A 27,709-nucleotide genomic window follows, 5' to 3' on the forward strand; every position below is an offset into this window, starting at 1 on the left:
GGAGCTGCCATTCAACCAACCAGACAGGCTGGATGTTCTATCCCATTTTCAATTAATGCAATAAGCCCTTTCACAATCAAATAACTTGGCTTTTCCAAAATTTAAATTAAGCTAAGATAAGGAGGTTAATCTTACTCACGTAGTCTGCTATATCTTCAGATGTGTGGTTTCTCTGACCGTTTTGTCTATTTTGCAAAAGGGGGAAAACCCAGACATCTTAAGAGACATTTATTCCTAGACACGATTCATACTCTAGTCATTCTAACCAACGAATATGCTGCCGAGTGCAGTACGACTATAAGTGGATAGATTGTGTGTGTGTGTGTGTGTGTGTGTGTGTGTGTGTGTGTGTGTGTGTGTGTGTGTGTGTGTGTGTGTGTCTTAAAGAGAAAGCAAAACCATATATCACGGCAGAGGCCTAAAGCAACAAAAACATGAGAACTGTTATTTCATGATAAGATATAAAAAAAAAAAAAAAAACATTTATCATCATAGCATAATAATGTAGCTTATATTATTGAATTGAATTTAATATAATATATTGTTAATATACTGTTAATAATATATTATATTATTAATAATATATTAATTTATATTATAAGTTAATTAATACATAAGTTTGGCGCTAGGGGGAAGTTAGTATGCAACTTAATAAAATAAACAGCTTAGTAACTGTACCAAACGAACTACTTGAAATCTTTATTCTGGCACTCGATACTACGCTTCATTAATATCTGAATAAAGTAATTATTAATTAATGAAATTCAAAGAAATTAATATGAATTTATTTATATTTATTTATATGGTTTGTATTTTTCACAATATTTTGTTTGCGATATATTCGACGGTCTGTCCAAACGACTAAGTTTTAAAGAAATTCGAGATGATTGCCTTAAATAGTTTCATGTCACGTGATCAATGTGAATATGGCAAGTAGCTTCTGTATAATGTGAGGTATGATAGTTTATTGTTTTCGTTTTTATAATTAGCACTAATAACGTTAGTAGCGCATATGTTTATGTTCTACTCACTTTGCAAATTACAGCTAATGTTTTAATTAAACTATTATAAGTAATTTTATGCATAATATGATGAATTTTATTTCCAGTTAAATTCTTTATTTTTTTTGTGAGTCTCTTAATGCGAACTTTATTATGGTGTCATAATAATATCAAATATTTATTACAAGAAAAAATTTTGCCATTTCTTTTTAGTGCTTTTTTAAGTAGAGATAAATTTATATCTTTTAACACTGCAATAAATAAAATTCGCTTTCGGTCTACTGCTACATAGATATGCATTATATGGTACGAATACTGATTTATATAAGAAATGACCAGCCTGTATTAGAATAGAATTGTAAGTTGCCTGCAAATCTAGCTTGATGAAAGTTACATCGAGTCTGTGTGGAATCGCTCAAGGAATTAAAATCATTATAATCATATGTAGCTGTGTTTCTGTATATAGTTGGTATTTTGAATTAAAGAAGATTCATTGCACAGTCGGTCTAATTGATTTCATTGTAACTAGTTTCACAAATCGCAGGCCAATTGCTAGCATTGCAGTTAGAATAGAATTGAAACTAATTTCTGTCGTAATTATCATTTCCCAGCGAGAATTTAAAATTAAAAAAAAAAAAAGTGTCAGCCTTGCCAATCTGGGCACACCATTGAACAAAAAAAAAAAGTGACGTGATTTATCACTTGATTCATTTTTAATTTGATTCGTTGAGAGAGACCGCCAGACTAATCGTTGTAAAACAATGTCTCACCTCTTAAAATATTCTTATTGATGGTTGAGAAGTATTTAAATTAGTTATCTATAACTCTTCCCACACATTCCAAATCTTAAATGGAACGGATATGTAATTTGTTTCTGGAAATTTTTATTTAGTCTGTAACTAACTGTTGTGATAATTATTACAAAATACGATTTAAAAGGTGAAGCTTCGAATGTTATCCCATTTAGATACTTGTTTCATACAACAAGTACTAGTTTACTAGTTAAGAACCAACTAATTACATCCATAATTACAATTCCACTTTGATGTGTGAATTGTAATATTTAAACTCACCAAAAGCTATTGCAAAGGAATATTATTGGAAATGAATTCAGAAATCATTAAAGCACACGAAATTCTACCAAATATTATTTTTTTTTTCAATTATTGTACAGACATTTAATAAATAACTAAACTTTGAGATATATTAATTTCATGCCAGTAGTAAACTTGGGTATATACATTAAAAATGCTTCTATAATTCGAGAGTTTTCTTTTGTCCCTGAGATTCGAATGCATTATAGAACATATTTTTTGTCATCTCCCACATACTGGTCTAGATAAAATCCCTCATGACAAACTGTGCACGTTAGTAGGAGAAGATGAACAAGATAACATTTCAGATTATTGACCTATATATATTAATGAATGGCATTCAATTTTTTTTCTTTTTTCCTCTTAGATACTCTTGGGTACTGTTCAGTTATAATAAACAGAAATAATTTTTGCATGATGGGGATATTTTTGGTATCGGTGACTATTTTCATGATTTTTTTCCTCAAAAGAGCGCTAATTTCTCAAACCTATAACGATGATTCCTCATTCTCTTCCTGCTGTTTATCCTTCAGTTTTTCCCATCTCTCAAGATTCGCCCTGAAATATATAAAAAAAGCTAAAATTTTATTCCGAAACTTTAAAGTACTAGCTAAATGGTTCAATGAAAAATATTTTATTGGTGATTACAAAAAAAAAAAGTATTACATACTGAACTAATTTAATAAATTTTGAGGAAAAAACATTTCACAAACAAATTTCTAGTCCTTTTTTTTTAATCCTTAATACCTTATATTCCCAAAAGGAAGAATAAGAATTGAGTTGGCTGACTTCAAAAGTTTGTCCTTGGTATTAAAATTAAAAAAATAATAATAATAATAATAACTCAGCTTCCTTTTAATTCACCATTTAGAATATCGTATACAGCACACATAATAATAATCAATTCTGCAATGCTGGATTGTGGATTCATTCAATCCTATACCCTTGGAGGGTAATGGATGGCGATGCTGTAGCCAGTGAAGTTCTAACTGAGGCTCGGCTATATTGCTGTTACTCTCCTGCCATGATCAGAGCTTTAATAGCTCAATAACACCTTCTCCCTACACTGTCCTTTACAGATAACGGGGAATATGAAAAGCATTCTTGCTTCGCCCCTTTAAGCCAGTCCTTATAAGGATATAAGGAATGCTGGATTGATATTCTGCTTTATATTTGCACTAAACAATCTTCTTATGAAATATTTTAACAGTTACTGAGAATTCAATATCCGATATTTCGATCTGAAAAGCCCAAAACAGCTTTAATAGGTTTCGCTTTCAATGTGCTATTTACAAGATTCCCACCTGAGCTCTCAAGATTCTTCTGTTTGCGTTGTTTCGGTAGCTACGCTACTGCTTTGGTAAGACTGCATTCAATAATCCCAGAAACAAAGAAATATCTGACCGAGTCTATAATGAGAATTTAATAAAGTAATCAGCAATCCACTCCTGCCTCTGCACCAGACTCTAATAAATCCACCTAGTCTTCGCCTAAAATCAAGAAACCCTTTCTGGTCCATGGATGAACTCTCTTCAGCTGCCTTACTATCAACACCTGACATGTGGAGAGAACACTGGTCCAACAATCTTCCAACAAATGGCTTCCTGATTGAAGATCCCTGTGCTCAATAGCCTTGGTTTTGTTCTTCCTAGGAAGATTTGGTCATCTATCGACAGCGTTAGAACTAACCAGGGCAGATGTGGCTACCTTTTACATAAATGGAGACTGTCATACCACCCTTATTGTGACTGTTTTCCCGTGGCCCACATAATCACTCATATTGTGAATGACTCTCCAAGGCACCAATTTCATGATGGTGGCCTTAAGGGACATTCACGAGATGACGAATGAGGCCCTGGATTGGCTTTCTGGACTGAACATTGACCTTCAGCTGCTTTGTATTCCTTTTACCATAAGTACAAATACATAAATAAATATTCAGTCTCTATGGCTAACGAACGAAATTATTCTACCAGTATCTCATCAACAGTATCAGATGAGGAATTGCTTTACAAACCTTTTGTGGTTGAGTTATGGTTGAAAACACAACAAAAAAAAAAAAACTTGCAACGATGGTTCATTGTTACATGGCTTCTGTTGTTGTTGTCACATAATATTCCAGTTAACTAAATGAATATTATTATATGAGTTTGACTACATGTTTACGTTAGCTTTCAAAATTCAATATACACAAGTAATTATACACACACACACACACACACGCACAGACGCACGCACGCACGTGTACATACAAATTCAAAAGCGAATTTCAATTTAGCCCATTAAATTCTATAAAATGAATTAAACAAATATGAAATCATGCATTTAAAACTGCTTACATGCAGCCATCCAGCATAGGTTGTGTCTCTGGTATTAGTTGTGCCAGCAGTTGATAACAAGGAACACAAATTCCTCTGAGGAAGCCAACCTAGAAAATAAAGGAATTCCCATCTATTTTTCTGTGTCTTACCTTTTTTTTTCTCTGTTTCCACATTAGTATGGTCATATTGAGAGATAACGGAACTAACGTGGTAGCTTATTAAATATTTGTGTTATTTTCTACTTACTATTAGAAATATTTGAAAAAAAACAAGAATTATTTATTTAACTTGAAATGTCCTTTTTAGGGCCAAATTATTTATTCAGGTTACTGAAGTTATTTATTGGCAGTAATTATTTATTGAATAATTAATTTTAAAATTTCTTGATGTTGCAACTTTTATTTTATATTTATGTGCCAATCCTGTCGTCCATTTATTCTAAAAATTTTAAATTTATTTAACAACTTATGATAATCTCTCTTCCTCTCCCTTTCATGTCTCACTTGCTACTTATGCAGCCATAACTGAATCTCATCAACCTATTTTTATTATTAAATATTTTCAATATAAATCATTGTATTTTATTAGTTTTCCAGTGCTATTAAGTTTTAAATACTGAGAGTATTTAACTGTTCTTATAATATTTTAAATACCATAAAAAATATAATCAGAGTGGTATTAATGTATTTATGTTAGTTGAAATGCATACTCATAAATACGAGAGGGGGGGGGGGTCTGGAAAGTTCTGATAATCACCTAGAACAAAAATTAATTAATTTTATGTTTTCTTATGTATCCTAAAAGAAAAAGAACAAATTTATTACAATCTGATGAAACATGGGGGTTAAAGAGTTTTAAGATGTGTTCTTTCTTGTGGTTATATCAGTTGCTTTAATATCATTTTTGTTCTAGGAGTTTATCAGAACTTTCCATATCCCCCTCGTATTTGCTACTCGTTCTTCCCTAACCAGAGACAGACCATTTATATTTTTTAACTTTGTTTCAGACTTCCTACGGATTATATTCTTCAGCAGTGCAATCCTGTTTTTTTTCAGTGAATCTGCCGTGCGGAATACTAACTAGTTCGCTTTTTCTCTTCCGCAGATTTAACGGGGCGATTTTCTGTTGGCAACGTCCTTACCTAAGTAATACACGCGAAGTTTATCAGTACGTTCACTAAGCTTACCTAATTTGAGAACATCCCATTTTTCGTATCATCACTCTCACTGCCACTTTGTATCACAACTTGATATAAATATCCCGTGCTTGATATACATTCTCCGCGATCCTCGACCTAGTGTCTCTTAGCACCATAATAATGATAAAAGAATTGGCTTTATATTTTCTATTCTTCGCTATCCATTCAAACGATTTTTTCAATTTTATTTATCTCAACACTTGCTCTGAACATGATACCGAAATAATTCTTACAGCATAAGTAAAATTATTTCTATTTAGGCATTTTCTCTTCATTCAAAAATTAGCTTTCTTTTCCAGGATGAGCCAAGAGATTTGACAAACGAGATAAAAATATCACAATTTGGCTCAAAATCCTCTGCTTTCCGCTATCTATAGTAAAACACAAAATCATAACATGAAAAGAGCAAAAGTAAAAAAAAAAAAAACTTTTGGTGTGAGCTCATTTACTTAGTGAATCATGACAAAATAGTATTTCAATTTTGAGGGTGCTGTTTAAATTTTTTTATTTTTTCAAAGCATACATACTCCAGCGTTCACAACCATTCATATACTATGCAGTCTGAAAGTTAGCTCATTCCTACCACACACACACACACAGAGAGAGATCTATAATATCCAATTATATACATTTCTCTCACCCAGTCCCTTTCAAATCAATGAAAAACTCATTGACAGGTACTTGAATATATTCAGGATTTGTAAAATACCAGCCAAAGCAATCTGACTAATAATCGTTTTACTTCCTCCCTCCAATCTTCAGTGATTTTCTCTGGGCTTCTTTTATTTCCACAAGTACTGCACATTTAAACTTGTTTCTATTATTCCACCTTTTTCTCTTCTCCAAACATCTAAAAGTTCAGTACAAGTGCTCATCATCCAATCCGCTATGTAAACTTTCCAAACTATTCCTATTCATTCATCCATGAAATCTCTACCCTACGAAACAAATTTATTTTCCCTGCATTCCCTAGAAATTACAGAGTGCAGTTATTCAAAACAAATAGAAACTTTAACAGGCAAGAATTAAAAAAGAAAAAAAAAACAAACAGACACGAATTAAAATATATATATATTAATTATTTTAACCTGAGATGCAGGCTGTTCGTCTGTTCGCATACGATCCATCATTGGAATGGGTTCCCGTCCTTGGGCTTTCTCTGCGTCTCCCTAAATCACAAAGACATATTTTAAGTAGTGAGCGTCCTTCCTTTGAAGTCTTCTGTATATTTATATAAAGAAACCAACATTTCGCATACCTCGTCATAAAACTCTTCAAAAATCACTGAAACGGTCGCAATCTGGTATTCCCATGGTTTCGTGCTGGCACACAGATCGCATGCCGTCATGGTAATGGCTTCCAACAACAATCTAAACGAAAATGGAATAGAAAAAAAAAGTTGAATTAGACAAATATGTGATATTTTATAAACTGGATTAATCTTGTTCAGTTTTATGATAATAGACTTCCCTAAACCTAGTCAGCATTCTATTAAAAAAAAAAAAAAAGACGGAGTAATTTTAAAAGTATCAAATTAGAATGTCACATATTTAAGCAAATTAATATTTTTTTTCAGAATAAGTAATATTTTATACATTTTTCGGTGCGCTGCTTATTATGGTGGATGCTGTACAACTATTAAGTAAAATGAATGGGTCGTTAAGGTGTAAAATCAAGAATGTACGCCATATTGTAGATAATAAAATTGTAGTGTTTGAATTGCTATTGAGCAGTTTTGGTGAAGCATGTGAATCTTGAGGTTATTTATTATTTAAACTAAAGATAAATGATCACGTTATCGATAATGTAATTGTAGAAAGCATGAATGGGGATACGCACGCCTTCACGCAGCTGTGGTTAATGATTAGATAAGGCTTTGATTGCGCTAACAGAGCGAAACCTTCGACTACTCTCCTCCTATTTCTTGCAGGTGAAAAGGTGGAATACAGAAGGAGAATAGAAGGCTTTTAAAAGGTTGCCGCTTCTCTCCCATTTACATATGTATATATACGTCATTTCGTCCCTTTTTATTTCAAAGATTCCTCAAAAAAAAAGTATTTTTTGCATTGCATCCCAGACACAAGAAGCTGTTCGACCTATAGTACACCAGAAACGATCAATGGAAAGATGAAAAAAAAGGTGAACTTTTCAATGTTAGAAACTAACAGACTGGAGAGTTTCTTATGAAAAGGTGATAACTAGCTGATATACAAGAAGATTTAAGGGAATTACCGATGCTAATTCTAATTGTTGTGGAAATATATGCAGAAATGCATTCTACAGAAACTAAGCGATATGGAAGAAGGTATATGTTCATGTGTGTGTGAACGAGAGAGAGAAAGTGATATCACTGTCCAATTTAAGCATAAGAGAGCATATTACGCATCGTAATACGCGCAGAAGAGAGTATTCAAGAATTATAGCCAGCTTTTAAGGAACACCGCTCCAGAAGTAATAACAGTATTCAAATGGCTGGGGTGATTTATATGTGATTTATATAGGTTTAAAAAAGCAAACGAACTTGGTTTTTTGGACACTTGTAATTTTGTCAAGAACGATTGGAGGTTAAACTTTCAACTAGGATTGCGATAGTATCTAAAGACACTTAATAAAAGATTTCTTTTTTCGAGAAGTAAGACAAGACTCAGCTTTGATGGTATTTAAGTATTTAAGTGTAAAAGAGTATTTAAGTTAAGTATATGGTCGCGATTTCGAGTTACAGCTTTGAAAATTGACAATGACCCAAAAAATTGCACCCTACTTACACATACGAGGGTGTGCTAAAAACTTGTGATAATCACCATGAAGGAATTGAGGTAGAGCCATGCAACTTACATGTTATTCTACATTTCCCCCTTGAAGTATTATACACTTGTTACAACACTGCTGTATCATTTGCAATCCTATGAGGAAAGAAGTCTTTCCTTTGTTGCACAACCCTTAGCAACAGATATGACTTCATCATCTGTGGTAAATTTTGTTCCTTTCAAATGTTTCTTTAAATTCGGGAACAGAACCATGGCTGGCGAATAGGGTGGGTGAGGCAAACATTGAAAGCCCAAGTTGTATATTATCTGTTGGATTTCATGAGCAGTATGAGCAGGTGCATTGCCCTGCAAAAGCAACACGCCTCTTTTCAGTTTCTGGCGGCCTTTTCCCTTCGTAGTTCAATTCCGTCATAGCTTTTGGATAAACTTCTGATGTAACAGTTTCACCTTTTGTGAGGTACTAGGCAAGGATTACACCATCCATATCCCAAAAGACAATAGCAAGAACCTTTCATGCTGACGTTTGGGCTTGGAACTTCTTTCGCCGTTGAGAACCTTTGTATCTCCATTCCATTGACCGTTGTATGTTTTCTGTCTCAGTGATGAAGCCATGTTTCATCAACAGTCCCAATACGAACCAAAACATTTGCACCTGATTTCTCAAAATGACCCAAAATCCATCCCTTGAGATGACAGCACACGTTCTCGCTGTCAATCGGCATTCATACATTTAGCGACCCACTTCGCTGAGAGCTTCTACATATCCATATGTTGGTGGATAATGACCCCAATCCATCGCCTGGATATGTCCAGAGTCTTTGCGATGTTTTTGGCTGGTATTCGTCCATTATCAAAGATCATGGCATGCACTGCATCCATGTTTTCAGGAGTGATCGCTGTGGAAGGTCTTCCTGATCTGTGGACATCTGTTGTCTCAGGATACCCAGTTTCCACTTGCCCACCCATCTGGCAAATGTTTGATATTCTGGGGCATAGTCCCCTAAAGTCTCACACAACGTTTGGTGAATCTCAGTTGCGAACTTTTCTTGCAGCACGAAAAACTTGATGACGGCTCGCACCTCTATGTCTTTGAATTTCTTCAAAACCTCTGACATGTCTTCTTATATACCCTAAAAGAAAAAGAACAAATTATTACAATTTAATGAAACAATGGGGTTAAAGAGTTTTAAGATATGCTCTTTCTTGGGGTTATATCAGTTGATTTAATATAATTTTTGTTCTAGGTGTTGATCATAACTTTTCAGCCCTCCCCTCGTAGAGGCTGACCTTTATGCTAACAGCAATAATAGCACTCAGTGGTTAGTTTAGAAAATTCTACCACATTTCACACTTTACTAGAGCTTCAATATAACACAAAGGAGTTATACCAGCTATGAAAACATTTAAGTTAGTTAGCTTTTTCCTTCAGCGAAACTTTTCATTGTAAACGTTTACTTACCTGTGATCATTGTTTTTCCAGTCAAAGCTGTCTTCATCTAAAATAGACTTCATCTTCGCCTTATTAGGGAAAAACAAAGCCAGATCGGTTGCCAGAATACAATGTTTTATGTTGCCTAGAACCTAAAGAAAAACAATCTGCTTTACTTGAAAATATACACGAAACTAAGGCAAACATTTTACGTCAATTAAACGTTGTGTTAATCAATTAAAATTCATTAAGCATTAATCATGTGTTGGTAAAGAACTTTTAAGAATATACATATATTTTGTAGTCTTCAATTTGTAAGGGAGAAAAATGAACGTCTCGTGGCACCTGTCTTCATTTACAGGTTACTCGTTGTTCTTTTGAGTTATTAAGTGAATTGATGCAATTTTTATCTCTCTTCATCGGAAAAAGCAAAAGGAAAAGAAAAAAAGAAATATTAACTATTGGTCAAGCAACGAAGTATGATGCAATTTCCTACTCAAGTAAATTAAGTCATGTACATAATAACTTCAAAAAATTAAATTATATAAATGTTGACGGAAAACTGACGAGAAAAAACACCATCATTATACGACTTATAAGCTGAATATTAGTAGCAAGAAGAGTGAAAGCATAGTTTTAAATCATAGAAGAGATGTTCGTGTTAAAAAACATAAATTAACAACCTTCGATACGCGAGTAAATATCATATAAACGTGTTCTACTGCCAGTTGTGGAGCAAGTAACATACAGGAAAGGAAAATGCATGATTCTGAGAATTATCTGCTTTCTATCTCAAGTGTTAGAATTAAGAAGAATCATTACGGTGCTGATCTCTGAACAAATCTCCTAGAGGTAGGGAGAAATACAGCAATTTGTCAAGTGTAAGGACTGTACTTGACATAAATTTGGCAACATCGTCTTAACTTTTTACTTTTGATATGAACAGTGTCCTATATACTGTTAACGACCGTAAAGGCGAAACATATATTGCAAATGATGTGGTGATTTGGACAAATTCAGAAGAGCTGCAGAAGTAAGTGCACAAGACGAGCACTATGAGACAGAACTATAAGTTGTTAATAGCAAGAAGAGTGAGAGCAGTTTTAAATCATAGAAAAAACATTACGTGTCAATGGCGTTAAAATTTAATGGCCAAGTCTTGATTAAGTGTGGAAACTTCAAATATGTCGAACTCTAGAGCTGGATTAGTGATTATCTGACCCTTGGCCCACCCTCCCAATGCAATGAATGTGCTGTAGATTTACAACAATTGGTAAAGACTAAAATCTCATAAATTAACTTGATAACACAAGGAAAAGAGTGAATAATATACTTTATCAAAAAGCCATATATTTCAATCTGAAAATTACAGGTTATCATCAGGATAAGTTTTCGAAATTATGGCAAAGATGGAGTAAGCGCGTTTCAGACCATAGAGGATTGTTGTCGGTATCTATTTCATGCAAATTGGTGTTTTTGCATTTTGTCTCGCTTTTCCTGGCCTTTACCAAGTTCCGTGTGACGGTCACCTTTCTTACTTTTGAGAAACTGGAAGTTCGGTGGATAAAAGAATGTAAGAACACTAATCTTATCATTATTAGTAAATATAAGAAATCTGCCCTTGGAGAACATGGAATAGATACCGCCACAATATCCTTACTTCATCATTGCCGCCAATTCGAATGTTTATTTAAAGAAAGCGCCAAAGCATTACTACATCGTCCGAACCTGAATCGGAACGACTACCTCTCACTATTGAAGATATGGGAAGTCTTATTCTAATCACACATCGTTGATTTTTTGATGATACTATGTTTCCTCAGTTATTCCTCTGTGTTGTTCTATGTATAACACCACGCCTCTATTACTGTTTTAAATAATCTACTGTTCGTGTTTTATTGTATTCAACTGCCTGATTCACTGATGATGACCTGTAATTTTAGGTTGAAATCATGGCTTTTAAATAAAATTGCATGTAGTGTATATTAGTATCTCTTTCCCTTGTGTTATCATTGATTAATTTATGAAGCCTTATGGAATAAGTGTTGCTAGAACAGCAAGGCTAAAAATAGATTGCTCGTTGTAGCTAGAATACGCAGTGAAATGTAATGTCGGCTAATGAAAACGAGAAAAGAATGCACATAAATAGCCTATAATTTTCTGCGCTAAGCAAATGAGATCATTCAGTAATTAGAGCAAATTGGAGGAAATTTCTATAGGAGCACCTGCATATATACACATATATTTGTTTTGTACAACCAAGAATTATAAGAAATGAATTTGTTTTAGAGATTGTTCCAAATGTATAAAGTTCACAGCAAAGTCGACATCCAAGTATAAAGTTCACAGCAGAGCTTGAAACTGATAGTTCCCTGCCTTTCCTAGATGTAAAACTGACCCGGTCTTCTGATAAACTTAAAATTTCGATGTATAGAAAGCCTACACATACCAACAGATATCTTCATAGTCAGTCCCATCACTTCCCTCCCCAAAAACTTGGAAGAATTTCTACCTTGGGACATAGAGCCCGCTCTCTTCTTGATGACCCAAATGAACTTCAAAAAGAAATCAACTATCTCAAAACTACTTTCGTACTTAATGGATATTCTAAAAGAATTATTGAAAAATTCCCTCTTAATCCTCCTAGTCATCACACAGCAGAAATAAATACATTTAAAGCCAATATATCTATTCCTTACATAAGTTCAGTTTCACAAAAATTAGCCAAGGTTCTAAAAAAATACAATATCAGAACTTTGTTCACTCCACTTCCAAAAATCCGCTCCTTAATAAGTCACCTAAAACCATGTCATCATCATCATCTTAAATTTCCTGGTGTGTATACAAAATATGGTGTGATTGTAATATTCCTTATTTTGGCCAGACAGATGTATTGAATTACGCATGGAGAAACACATGGGGGACATTGCTTACAAGAGACCGCGAGCCTGTGTCTTATCAAGCCATATCCTTTTCTCGGCTAATCCTAATGATGAAACCCCAAGTCATACAGTCCGCTGGGGCAGATCTTTTACTAACATTTTTCATTGCCATGATGAATTGGAGAGAAAAATCGTAGAATCTAGCGAAATCATCCTCAACCCTGAACATCTAAATAATAACTTGAGCTACAACCTCCCAGATAGTCATTCCACTGTAATCATGTACTTACGTTCACGTGATGCTGCAAGCACGCACTCTCCTAACAATGCAGCAAACGAAAGAACAGCTTTAAATACAACTACAACGTTTTCATACTAATTATGTATAGAGACTCTCTATGTTGTTCATACTTTTTTAACCTTCAGTGTTTAGTGTTTTTTCTTTTATAATGTCACCTGATGAAGGCTGTTATAAGCAGAAACTAGTCGTGTTTTACTATTAAACCCCCTTTTACCTAACTCTCGGTTTAAGTCATTCAACTCACAATATGTATTTCAACCGAGTCAATAATTCATCATATATATATATACAGTATATATATATATATATATATATATGGCGATCAGCTTTTACTCGGTTGTTATACATTTGAAAAAAATAGATTTAATGACTCCAAGACCGAGATAACATATAAAGATTTTAATGATAAATACTACTAGTTTCGGCATATAGCAGCCTTCTTCAGGTATTTATAAAGGAAAGGAATACTAATAAACATTGAATTATTTAAACAAACTGGAAATTACAGGTACAAATTGCCTCACATAATCGATACATAAAAACGTTGTATTTTTTCAAGTTGTTCCAACTGGCGTGCCATTGTTTGTTGCAATTGTGCGTGCAGGTTCACGTGAACGCCAATATTGAATAACTGCAGCATGGCTATCTGGGATGTTATAACTTAAATTGTTGTTTAAGTGGACCGGGTTCAGTAGGATTTCCCTTGATTCTACGATTTTCCTTTCAAACTCATCTTCGCAGCGAAAGATATTTTCTGATCTATTCCAGCAAACGGAGTGGCTTTGTTGGTCATCATTAGGATTATTTGAAAAAAGAACATGACTGGATAACGCAGTTGCATGAGATATTTTGTAAGAGATGTCTAAAGTCCTTAAAAATTATAATATCAGGACCTTCTTCACCACACTTCCAAAAATCCGTTCTCTAATCAGCCATCCAAAACCTACTCATCACAACCTTAAGTATATAAATTATGGTGCGATTGCAATATCCCTTATTTTGAACAAACTAACAAATCTATTGAACAACGCATAGAAGAGCATAAGAGAGACATCTCTTACAAAAGATCTCATGCAACTGCGTTATCCAGTCATGTTCTTTTTTCAAATAATCCTAATGATGATCAACAGAGCCACTCCGTTTGCTGGGATAGATCAGAAAATATTTTCGCTGTGATGATGAGTTTGAAAGAAAAATTGTAGAATCAAAGGAAATCCTGCTGAACCCTGTCCATTTAAACAATTTGAGTTATAACATCCCAGATAGCCATGCTGCAGTTATTCAATATTGGCGTTCACGTGAACCTGCACGCACACTTGCAATAAACAATGGCACGCCTGTTAGAACAACTTGAAGAAATACAACACGTTTTTTATATATCAATTATGTGTGGCAATTTTTACCTGTAATTTCCAGTTTTTTTAGATACTTCAATGTTTATTAGTATTCCTTTCCTTTGTGAATACCTGAAGAAGGCTGCTATATGCCGAAACTATTAGTATTTATCATTAAAATCTTTATATGTTATCTCGGTCTTGGAGTCATTAAATCTATTTTTTTCAAATATATATATATATATATGATGACTTGTAGTGTTGACTCGGAATTGGGATATGTTCATGCTTTTTATATACTGACTGAGATATATAAATGTGTGTGTGTATATATATATATATATATATATATATATATATACACATTTGGATCTTTCCACTGACGCTGAGTTAATCTGCCTTATACTGAAATGCTAGATTTTTACTATTGCAGAATGGCCAAACCCTGAAACAACACATGGAATTAACAAAAATAATAAACTGGCCTGAGAACGTTAGTTGGTTTTACTACGAGCCTACACAGTTCTGTTTATATCGATGGTGCTCTTTATTTGGAAAGACTTGCATTCGAATTCTGTCTTGGACTTTTTTAATGAAATGAGTTAATGGTCCCTATCCATAAACTCGAGTTTTTCATCACGAAATAGGTAAAAAAGGGCCCAAAACAACTAACAGACAACTAGCCGTTTTACGCTGCCTCATAGCCTTAGAGCTATGACTAATTTCAACCCACCCAATCCTTTTTTTTTTTGTTTGTTTGTTTGTTATCTGTAATGGTCTCTAAAATAAACTAATTTCTTATAGTCCAAATCATATTTATCTTTATATTGCTAATATCAACCATCTTTAAGTAGTTTTTAGTTATAATAAAATGAAAAATGCTCACTTACCTGCTTGTATTCTTCTGATGATAAATTCTTGAATATATTATGACCGTCTTGCTGTAAAATTAGTCAATTATTAATTTCAGTTTTGTTAAATTCAAATAATTAAATTGTTATGAAAAATTTTTAATTATATTTACCTGTAAGATAGATACAGTCATATTGAAGTGATGGTGCTCCAATGTCGAGGTGCTATAAATAGCCGCTAGTGGCGCAGCAGAATTCACCAAAAACTTGTTCGTTTTTCCTCGATGATCCAAATCATGACAAAGGCAAGCAACGAATAACGATAGTTCCTGAAATAATCTTGAAACTCAATAAGAAGCAAATAACACACTTAAATATAAAAACGCTGTGTATTCAATTATTTTCGCAAAATAAATGTAAAAAATTCCAATTTTATATTTATAATTCTGTGTTGATATCATAATAATCAAAGAACCAACTAATTATAAAGAATCCAAAATCAATTTTTGTTATTCTAAAATGTTGAACGGTATTTAAGTATAAAAATTTTAACATTCAAGTGCTTAAATGTTTCCCAGTTGGCTGTGGATGAATATTTTAATGGATATTTTTATTGAATTAAATTAAATTTCCAAACATTTTTTTACCTCCAGTGGTCTAAAAAGTCCTTTGGCATTTTTGATAATGGCGTAAACAGCATTAGCTACACTGAATCCATGGGTCCAGTTGTGATAAGGCACCCGTCGATAATTCTTTCGGACAGTGATGACGAATCTCTTGAGACATTCCTGGTCAAACCTAAAAGTTATAGAGATCAACTGAGTAGTAATATACAGTGTTTTAAGGGTGAATTTCTAGATGTTATTCCGGCAGCTTTTATTATTTATTTATTTATTTATTTTTGCGGTGAAATAGAAATCTCCATCACTGTTCCTATTCAGTATATGCCCAATAGTTCACTAAACTGGAACAAATGAAGTATAACAATAATAATTCGCGTGCTTTTACAAGCCTTTACGGGATAGGATCTGAGGATAATTTTAGTTTAGCATTAACACGAGGGTGTGCTGAAGAGATGAGATAATCCCCATGTGATAATCAAAACCTCTGCATGTCCTATTATATATCCTAAAAGAACAAATTATTACAATTTGATGAAACACGGGAGTTAAGGCGTTTTAAGATATGCTCCTTCTTGTGGTTATATAAGCTGGCGAATTCTGTTGGTTACGTAGCATTCCTGATTACCATAAATGGAGGAAGAAACCGTGGTGATACCACCTTTTCTATTCCAAAGGACCTTATAAGAGGTAGATCTTCTTCAACTCCTATAAACAATTCCAAAGAAATAATCTCCACAAATGTCTAAGAAAGTTTGGATTACAAGAAACAGCATTAACATCGGGCCTTTTTATGCATTCGGATTCGTTAATCGCATTGCTGTCATTTAGAAGTCAAATGCTACATTAACTACTTTATTTTGCAATGGATAAGATATTATATTAACATTAGGAAAGAATTTTTGTATTATAGATTAATAGTAGATTATTGTTTTCATTAGAAGAAGAAGAAATGCATGTATCAAGCAAAGTTTCAATTTATGTATATTACCTACAAATCTATTTATGCAAACAAATTATGGACTATTACAGATATATTAATCTCTCTCAGCTTACCGTTTCGTGCCAAATAGATCTTGAAACATAAACATGGCTGCTACAGATTTTTCATTCATACATAGATCATAAGTGGCATAACAGAAACTGAAATTGAAATGTTTTAAAAATAGATAAAAATTGCAATAAAATAGAATATCTTTACATGCTCTTTAAAGAAATGAAGTGCTGAATTTTAACCAAACTTAACTATTCTTACATTTGAATTTACTTGCTTGAAACAAACTATATATATATAAACTTCTGATTTGAGAAATACACATTGATGTATTTCTTAATGTTAAACTAAAGAAGAAATGTTGCTCAGACTATAATCAAGGAATGTCTAGAATATCAAATTTGTCCAATTTTTCACGCACTGATTGGAAAGAAGAGGTAAGTTACTTGTTTAAAATCATATTGATAGTGGAAATAGAAATTGTTGCTCAAGATCGGAGCTACTCAGCATTTTCATTTGGATTTGAATTCTTCATTTAACGTCAATAAGAATGTTTTGAATCAAATAAAGAAAAAAAAGTAGTTCAAAGGTTATTTATTTATTTATTTATTTTTTAGATTCGGTCTTAAGAAAGAAACTGTTTTATTCTTCTAACGGTGATCGCTTAGTTGGTTGCTTGTCTAAAACTCGACAGAGAGATAATTCATGGATTCTTATATTTTCATTAAGCGGTTTTAGAACACAAACTTTCCTATTTTTCTGCTGCAAATGTAGCTGCTTACCTTCTAATATATTCAATAGAGTTAATCAATCATAATGTGATACTTACTCCATCAATGTTTCGGTGTTGACGGACGGTTCTGTTTCCTCCATGTTCTTAACTTCCTCTTCTGTGCAAGTGTTGTGGTAAGCCAGAACTTCAAGCGCCACTTTGTATTTTTGCTCTGACCTTCGGATTTTGTCGTAAAGCTGTCAACAAAAGAACAAATGGTCATCTCGTTGGAAGGAAGGTTATAACAACTATTTGACAGAAAGGAGATTGCATAAACTATTTGAGGGTTAATAATATTTCCTTTACCTTGGCATGATGAAGGGCAAGTCCGCAGTAAATAGCAAACACTGCAAAAGATTCTTCATCCGTCTTTGTAAAACATCCGTTAAGTTTATTAACCATCTGAACCACTCCAATGACGCTGTTGGTTGGGGGGAGGGTGAAATAATAGAACGATAGTTCTTAGACCTATAGTATGTAATATAAATACTGAAAATTTTTCCGCACTTAACTACAGACCACTTTTTACATGAAATCATTTTAATTAAACTATCTGCTAATAATTTTGTTCTGCTAAATAATTACATTTAAATAAATTTGAGCCTTTAAATATAATCTGTTAAAAAGATAAACTATTTTAATCAACACGTACTTTTACTTTTAATGTACCAATTTTAATATGCTAATATAAAGTTTCGTCATCGAATAGTTATCCAAGGAATGTTTTTTTTTTTTTTTTGTTAGATCATTTGAAATTGCTCCTCTGATATGTTTACTTACTTTCCCCGAATGAAGATCGGCATGCAAAGAAGAGTTCGAGTAGTATAGCCAGTTTGTTGATCGACGGATCTGCATAAATCAACAGTCGGTAAGACTAAACACATCTTTTAAATAAAACATAATAGTTCTGCTTATATAATTACTGATCACTAATTAATGAAATGATGCTAAAAAGCGTAAGGTTAGTTTGTATTGTATGCCTAATATTAATTAATTTAATATTAAATACTCAGTTAACTCCTTTCTTTTGAATTTCTTTCTATGTCAAAAAAGAAAGATATTTGGATAAATGGATAAAATTTGAAGGAAATGCAAAAATGCAAATCTGTGTTTATGGAATTTTTGTTTTATAAAAATATTTGATTACTGATATATATTTCTTTGTTGGTTTTTATTTTTTGTTGAAGCTCAATTCATGTTTGGTAATGTTGGATACACTGAGAAATTATAAATAATTCATTAATATCTCTAATAAAAATTAGCACCTATTATCCTTAATTGCACAGAATAATAAGTGGTGGAGGAAAGAGGAGATCATTCCTGGAAGCTGTGGAAGGATCATGCGAATAATGCAGTGAGAAGTATGGTTTTTTTGGAGGGGAGTAAATGAATGGGTGGAACACATTAATTGGAGTGAATGGCGAATGCAACAATATTAACTATATTCGAAACAAGATATGATGCACATCGTGGTCTGTAGAAAGTTTTGTCCCTTGTGACGAGTCATGTGACTCCATGGAAGACTGAAAAATACTACTAATATTAATAACATTAATATGTTATTAATATTAGTAGAATTAACGTATTAATAACATTAATATGTTATTAATACGTTAATTCCAGACATTATTATCCCTAATAATGTCTGGAAATCATTAATAATTACTGTAAGGCAAAAAATATGGCGGGACACAATTTTTTTTCTAGAAACATATTCAGCTATCTCTTCTATCTCAGGCACTGAGCCTGTGAAAACTAGGGTTTGGTTTCCGACGGCTGGGAACGAATTTTATCCTTACTAATATAAACTGAAAGTTTGAAAACTAAAAGGTTATAAGAACTTTATATCTCGATCAAAATTTCCATCACGTGGCTGTACTTTGTTCGATGTTTTTATAATCACTGATCATGAATGACTAAATCTATGGTCAGCAACTGACGATAAGATTGCGCTCCCATGAAGATAGGCTTATGTAGTGTGCTGGTAGCCGATAATTTTTGTACCGGTCGTTTCCTAAGCGTCATCCCGCATAACAGTTAAAGTATATTTTTATAATCTTAACTGAAAATATCTACCTGTTAAATCTGTCATCGTTGTATACGTCAGGAATATTCAAAGACTCTCCAGTTAAGGCGACATATCCTGCTATCCCAGTGCCAATAGGAAACCTGAAAATAAGGAAAACATAAATCTAGACTTTGAAATCTAAAAATGTACCAACTGAAACCTCAATTTGTTAAATCTGCTGGCATGTCAGACGAGCACTCAGACTGTCTCGGGTAGGCATCTTAGATTAATATTATAACGAATAATTTTCCCATTAAAATAGCTCGATTAAAACTAATATTAAGGTCGCCTATTTTGCTGACAAGAACCTAAAAAGATATTTTTTATGTGATTCCGACCCACGAAAAGTTGGAAGCCTATGGTGCATTAGTACTATGGATTGGATAAGGACGTTTTCCTATTTTTATCGATTTTATATGTTTCTAAAAATGTTCTAATAGTTTAGGGGAAGAACCCCTCGCTTTCGGAGAAGAGATGGAACAAAAATAATACAGAGCAGAGCACACAAGTTAATTATTACCTATCGCATGTAATCATCCTTTATCTCACCGCTCGCTTAAAGCAGGAGTGTGCATGCTATTGACTGAAGAGAGATGGAGGACACAGAAATGATCATACCTGATTTCCATTGGGGTGTCCTGCTGTTCGTTCGTCCCTGTAATTCCACTGACATCAAATATTCTTGCATACAATTCCTTCGAACGCCCATCCACCAGAAATAAAGATGCCCGATCAGCATTCACGAGTTTCTGAGCAAAAGTCTGAAAGAATAAAAATTATCAGTAACGTTTCTTCATGGAATAATTCCAATTCCTTTAACATCATGTTCAAGTATCAGCTTGTGTGATTGGATATCAGTACGACACTGATACGCACGCTTGTATGGGATGCTTTTTGTTATACTAGTATATATAAAACACACATTTTCGCCACAGCGTAACCAAAGGAAGTCCATTCTCATTTAGATCGATCTTGGATGCGTTTTACAACAAATGTTCGTTACGATCACCTTGTATTCGTATTTAAATGCTTCCCTCTGATAGTAAGGATTAAATTTGGTATTACTAGGGATTATCAGCGAAATCAGCGACCTTAATATTAGTTTTAATCGAACTATTTTTAGTGGGACAATTATTTGTTATAATATTAATCCAAGATGACCACGAGACAGTCCAGAAATCAATATGAAGTTTTGGTGAAAAAATTCAGCATTCGTTTCATTGATTCTAAAAATTCCCATTTAAACAAATTTGATACTTTTAACTTTTCCTTTTAAAGCAAATTTTGAGGTATACATTGTAATACAGAATGCATGAGCAGACTTTACATATGTGAAATCTAATAAAAAATGTAATTATTTCATTTAAATATCTATAATGGATCAACTCTGACGCTGGATTGTTGCAAATAATTTTTAAAACCCCGCAACAGAACCTATTTTCAAAACAGAACGTAACTAAAACCTAACTGTTTCGAGAAATAAAACTTCAAAATGGATGAAGAATCTAATGTATAGATTCTTCGTCCATTTTGACGATAACGCGCATTTTGTATGACAATGCGAAGCCACACGTTTCTCTTGAAGTATTTAATCCTAATGAAAAGAATGTGCAATGCTTCTTCTCCCATACAGTGCTGATAAGAACCCTTCAGACTTCTGCGGAAAATGCTTCTTTACCCTTCACAAGTTTTCTACTGAAGTGACGTACTTATCAAACGCATCATTGACAACAAGAACAACAAAAATTTGCTGAAAGGAATACAAAACTTATTCAAACTCTGAGCATCAGTGATAAAGCAGAATTGAGATTATATCCAATATATCCCTGCTTATATCCAATATATTCTCGCCTCTTCTCCAAATACTGCTCACTTGAATCACATAATCTCTTTGTTTCTGTTTAAATTGGTAACCAACCTCATCGCGGTTTCGTTTGGATTTACAGTGCTTTGTTTTGTGTTTGGATATATTATATTGCAACTATGTCTATAAACCTTAAAAGAATTAGTAAGGTAACACCTGTTCAGAAAAGAAAACGTACTACCCATGATTGGATGTTAAAATAGATATGATTTTTTTTATGTGATCCCTGCCCTGTAAAAGTGTAGTACATTAATACAGTGGGCAAGATAATGAATTTTTCTGTTTTTTTATTAATTTTATATATTTCTATATTTTTTATTTATTTTTACATAATCTGGAAACCAAACATGGAACTTTATCAAGTCATTTTAGGTCTCCAAGAAGCAAGACTGGTGTCACACAAAGACAACAAAACGATTAAGCGTAAGCAAAGAGTGGTTAGCGAATGAGAGATGTTGTTCTGCGCTCGGTGTGCCCTGAGAAGCCAGTTTATACTGTTCATAAGAATGCTAATGATTATGATATGTTGAGGCATTCTAACACAAATTTACACGAAGACAGGTAAAGCTTTTTGAAAGCGGGCTAGTAACATGGATAAATGATCTTTATAGCCGAAAAATTCCCATATGCTTAGCCCTCATGGGAAAAGAGTTCAGTAACTCTCAACTAGGATGTTCTATTCTACAGACATTAACATTATGGTGGAACATAATGTGATTAAATGGAATAATCCTTTGCGTTTTCTACTTCTCCTTCATTTTACAACTAATCCTAATCAATCCTACAACTAATCCTAAAACAATTTAAATAGTTATTTTCGATATATATGATATATTCATCTTGGTGTTGTAAACATATTTACATTCTATTCCATCGCCTTTCTTATAGTGATTTATACTAAACAGGATTATACAGCATATTTATCATATGTTTTCCACTGGTATGCCATTTCATACACCACTGCACCGTTAAACCTTCATTACATTTGTTACCCGCTATAAGTGGATTCACTATCAGTATTCATTTCCCCCCCCCCAACACACCATCTATTATAACGAGAACTCTGTGTGTTACAAAACTCAGTTAAGTATAAAACGTGGATGCATGCATTTCTGTCAGATCTTTCATTCTATTCAAATAACGTACTACAGGCCAATGTTTCTCAAACTGTGTGCGGCAAAAAGAGCAGGTGTGCCGTCAAATTTAGGGAGTAAAAAATATATTCGTCTAAATTACAGCGCACCGCCTATTTATACAATTATATTTGTATAAAAATTTTCGCCAGCAAAAAGTTTATGTAACATTGGTTATTTTGCTGCAAATGCTAAACTAATACGCCACCAATAAATCACCAGTAATACAACGGTTATTACGTCATCAAGTACCGCGAGCTGTTTGGGTTGATATGAAACTATAAAAATATATATCGAATTTGAATATTCATTTTTCTGTCAGAAAAGAAAACGTACTACCTATGATTGGATGTTAAACTTGGATGAGTAATTGACTGGTGAGCGTCTAGTGATTGAAGAATTTGCGGTGCTTAGTATGTTACAGAACCTTAATGCTAACACTGCCATTGGATTAGGTGGCATATCGACCCATGTTTTAAGGGAATGCGCAAGAGAATTAGCATCTCCTCTAACTTGGCTGTTTAATTTAAGCCTCAGTTCTGGCAAAGTCTCAGTTGAGTGGAAAGAGGGGGAAATTATTCCACTACATAAGGGGGAGGGGACTCCAGGACTGAAGTAGCAAATTATAGACCAATCAGTATATCGCAAGTGGTGGTTAAGGTTCTGGAGAAATTGATAAAAATTAGAATTTAGGACTGGGTGGACAGCAATATGATACTTTATAAGGGGCAACATGGTTTTGTGAAGGGTAAATCTTGCCTTAGAAATTTGCTCACTTTCTATAATGAAGTAAAAATGAAGTTGGATAAAGGAAATCCTTTTTCAGTGGTCCAGTAGAACGCAGGTGACTAGTGGTGTGCCTCAGGGCTCAGTGCTTGGTCCTCTATTATTTAATTGTACATCAATGATATTGGGAATAGTTTGAAAGGAGATATCCACTTGTTGCTGATTATGCAAAACTAGAAAGAGCGATAGTTAATCAGATGATGTGGATATCTTGCAGGATGACTTAAATATGCTGATGGTTTGGGCTAAATAAATGACTGCCAGTTTAATGTGGCCAAGTGTAAAGTGATGCACTTCGGAAGGATGAGATCACATGCTGTTTACTGTATCGATGGAACTGAACTGCAGGAGGTTGATGAGGCCTGGGACTCGCCTCATCAACCTCCAAAGGTTGCCAAAACTTCACATCAGATTACATGGTTATTGAGGAACACACTGACGAGCAGGGATAAGGAAGTCATTGTCCCACTTTATAAACATTAATAAGACCTCATTTGGACTATTATGTACAGATCTGGTAAACCTGAATTTCTTGGTGATGTGGAAATGGTGGAGAGGATTCAGAGACGGGTTACGAAAATTGTTGCAGGCCTGTGGGATGTCTCATACGAGGATAGATTGAAGGTCTGTGAGCTTCAAAAACTAGTTGATAGACGTAGATATGATAGAGACATATAAATTATTAAAACGGTTTTATAGGAGTGATACTGATGACCTTTTTAAGACCAGTGCAGGAAGGGAGAGAACGAGGGGTCATCTTGGAGATTGTGTAAGAGTGTGGTTAACAAGGGTGTTAGGACTAGATTTTTTGCTTGGAGGGTTGTAAATGGGTGGAATGTGTTGCCAGAGGTGGTTGTGAATGCTTCATCTGTGAATGAGTTTAAGGGGAAGTATGATAGGTTATTGTGTAAATAACGGTTAGTATGTCAATGTTGGGTCTCCCGCGATGAGTCTTTTGACTCCATGGAGGCACCTTATATAATAATAATAATAATAATAATAATAATAATAAAATAATACTTTAGTCTGAAAAAGTTTTGAGAACTACTACTACAGACAAGACTCTGCGTTCGTTCCCGTAGAATTTTTACGGCGCACTCCACTCTACTATAGTTATGTAAATCATCCAAAACTTTTATTTACCATTATCTTTACGATGACTGAATCCATGCTAACCATGTCCTGAAATATAGACCTGGAAAAGAAAAAAAAAATGCTTAAGTATAAGTTAACAATTATCTAACCCTCATTTCTACTTCTGTATAAAATTTTTCTTAAACTTTATAATCTATGCATAATTAAAAGCATGTCAATATCCAACAAAGTTCTGATATGTGGGCATATGCTGCGCTTTCGTAAGGCAGATATAATTTTTTCCTATTTTTGTCAACGTATTGTGTTATGCCCAGATATTAGCGCTCCGTTTGTAAAATAAATTAAGTGCGTATAATATGTAGGTAATATTTTACATCAAGATTTCGAGCTTACTTCACCACATTTAGTAAGAATCCATGGAGCTTGCGTTGTCTTAGCATGCTGGTATATAGCTATGAGAAACAAAGTGGCTATCTATTAACAGTCATTATAAACGTCTAACATTAAATTCTCTTTCACTATAATTGAATCAATTCAGTTTGTTTGTAACCCTTTAATTTAATCTCATTTACGAGAGTTTTATTTAATTAGAATTAATAATTTGAGAATTACTCATTGCTTTCTAAAGTAACGGACCTGTGTAAGTTAATTTTTGAAGGTGAAATTAAATATTTAAAATCTTTATTTATTGAAAATAAATTTAGTGTGACTAAATTTGATACAATAATTATTTAATTTTCTGTTAAATAATTATTGAAAATGCATACTATTTTTATTTATTTATTTCAAATAAAAACCAACCTCTGCATAGTGTAATGCAATTCCTCCCCATACCAAGTAACTATTGACAATCTGAAAGAGAAAAGCGTGAAAATGAATTTTTAAAAAAAGGTTTGTCTTTGTAGCAAATTTATTCATTTAACTCTCATTAAATTTTAAAATGAGCTTGTGAATAGCGCAACGCAAATAAAAAAAAATCTACCTCTTCATCTGCTTCGTAGAACTCCTTGTCATCGTCTTTTCTATAAAGTTCCAGGACGCCTGCAGATTAATCAATTAATAATTATGATAATAATGAAAATATCTGCAAAGAAGCTTAAAAGTTACATTACTAAATGGCAATACGAACTTCCAATAACTTGCCTGACAATTCTCCGTGGGGAAGAAAAATTGGCTGGCAAAGAAGTGACCCCACAAGATTTTGGGTGGATGGAAATCCGTCAGGAAATCGAGAATCCTAAAATAAATCGTAAATCATTTTTGACCATAACACCAAAACGCTTTGGAGATATTTATTTTATACTTATTTATTTATTTATTCTTTGTAAGCAATATTACTTGTACGTGTGTGACATCACTTATACCTCTACAAACAATTTCAAAGCAAAGATAACAATTTTCTTTTAAGAGATTCAAAGCTTATATTTATCATATAAGACCTACCGAATCTTTTGCAGTAATTCTCACGATTTCCTTTGTTTTTGCAACGTAAGTGGCTACGGAACTTCCATCTTCTACCGGAAAAGACTCGATACTTGTTTCTGAACTGCCAAGGCAAGAGAGAGAGAGAGAGAAAGAGAGAGAGAATCTTTTTTTTAGATAATTATTAATTTTAATAACTTACTTGCAAAATATTTAATATTTATATTTCTATAAATATCTTTCTGCGTTATTTTTTAATGAAAACGAATGTCTTAATTTTAATACGCAAAACTAAAAAGTGAAGGAGGGAAATAACACATTTATTAATAAATTTTATATATAATTAATAATAAATTGATTGTAAATTATAATCATAATTTTATCGTAAGCTTAAGATAAAATCACTAGTTGATATTTGGAGCGCACTGCTTTTTATTTAGTAGGAATTAAATAGTCTTGGCAATGATTATAGATGCGAACCAGCTGTTTGCCGATTTAAAAAATAAAAGACGGTGTCGCCTACTTCTTGTGCGAAATTAAAAGGCATTAAGCCATTTAAATATTTTATGAAAATGACAAATTGGTTATAAAGAAACGTTAAAATAAAATAACTACTGATAATTCATTTTAAAAGCATTTTTATTTTAATTATTATGTAATTTTATAATAAATGGTCAGCATGCATTATGTTTTTTAAAACAATGATGTGTGTGTGTATTAATTTCAGATTTTAGCACTTACTCGGGTCTGTTGTCTTCTTGTCCAAATGTGTATATTTCCTAGAAAATAACAGAATGTGCTGACATCTTTGTTTAGATTATGGTTTTATATTCATAAAGTGTTCTTTAATCAAAACATTGAACAATATTCAAAAGCTTGAATAATTAATTGATTATTCCCCTGATTGCTTAGGAATATCTTAGAGTAAATTAGAATATGAAACATAATAATCATGTCGTAATAAGTTTGTTTGCATGATATGAAGTTTCTGAATTTGAAAGTTGAATGCGACTAAGTTGTTAGATAAAAATAAATAAATATTGTTATAAGGATAATAAGGAAGAAAATGATATGAAAAATAAAAATAAATACTACAAAAGTTTTTCCAATCAGGATGAGTATTTTATGCGCATTTTCTTTTAATTTGGAAAAACAAAAAGTCTAAAACTTTTCTATAATTACCTCTGTGTCTTTGTCATACAAATAAAGATTCCAAGAATCGGCGTTAACAGCTGATGCTATCGTTCGTGACAGTTCCGAGAGCACATGCGCCTTGCTGGGTCTCAGGTACAACGTATTGGTAAGATCTTGTAACATTTGGCGCTTGTCAGCATGAAGAGAGAACTGAAAATTTAGAGTTTTATGAATATCAAATAATGCTCATCGGTTTTAAATCAAAAGGTTTCAGGACTTCAACTTACCTTCCACCTTTGAACATTGGAATTCTGTTCACTAGATTCTAAAAGAAAGAAGAAAAAAAAAGTGCTCAGTATTCACACGGTAAAACATGTAATGGTAAATAAAACTAAAATTTTTATAAAAACATTTAAGATAATAAATTTTACCATTGTCTGATATTTGAATCCTCTGAGTTTTGCGAATCATCCATCTTTCCAGCAAATCCAGCTCTACATTATTCATGACGTACTCTTCCAGGAACTCATGATGATTTTGCAGGAAGTCCGCCACTTGTTTGGACCTCACACCTGCAGTTAAAATTCCTTTTTTAATGCACGTGTACAAATTAACATTCACAATTCGATCGCTTCTGACCAT

At 33.1% G+C, this 27,709-nt stretch overlaps 1 protein-coding gene across 1 annotated transcript; it reads right to left on the reverse strand.

Moving 5' to 3' along the window:
* Window positions 1-2,509: 2,509 nt before the first annotated feature.
* Window positions 2,510-27,709, reverse strand: LOC150095274 (putative 3',5'-cyclic phosphodiesterase pde-5). The gene is made up of 21 exons (XM_090410635.1): window positions 27,499-27,709; window positions 27,355-27,392; window positions 27,116-27,277; window positions 26,675-26,712; window positions 25,955-26,057; window positions 25,494-25,552; window positions 24,560-24,611; window positions 20,252-20,394; window positions 19,642-19,734; window positions 18,346-18,414; window positions 17,872-17,986; window positions 17,623-17,762; window positions 16,856-16,942; window positions 15,827-15,977; window positions 15,353-15,508; window positions 15,219-15,269; window positions 9,842-9,963; window positions 6,873-6,984; window positions 6,703-6,783; window positions 4,435-4,523; window positions 2,510-2,653 (listed from the first exon to the last, which is right to left on the reverse strand). Exons 1-21 carry the CDS (start codon window positions 27,707-27,709, stop codon window positions 2,584-2,586), a joined length of 2,142 nt encoding a protein of 713 aa, XP_090266761.1. The 3' UTR covers window positions 2,510-2,583.

This window comes from Typopeltis vanoorti, chromosome 20, assembly GCF_054136105.1.
Source record: "Typopeltis vanoorti isolate ZY-2024b chromosome 20, IOZ_Tvanoo_1.0, whole genome shotgun sequence".
NCBI classification, from domain to species: domain Eukaryota; kingdom Metazoa; phylum Arthropoda; class Arachnida; order Uropygi; family Thelyphonidae; genus Typopeltis; species Typopeltis vanoorti.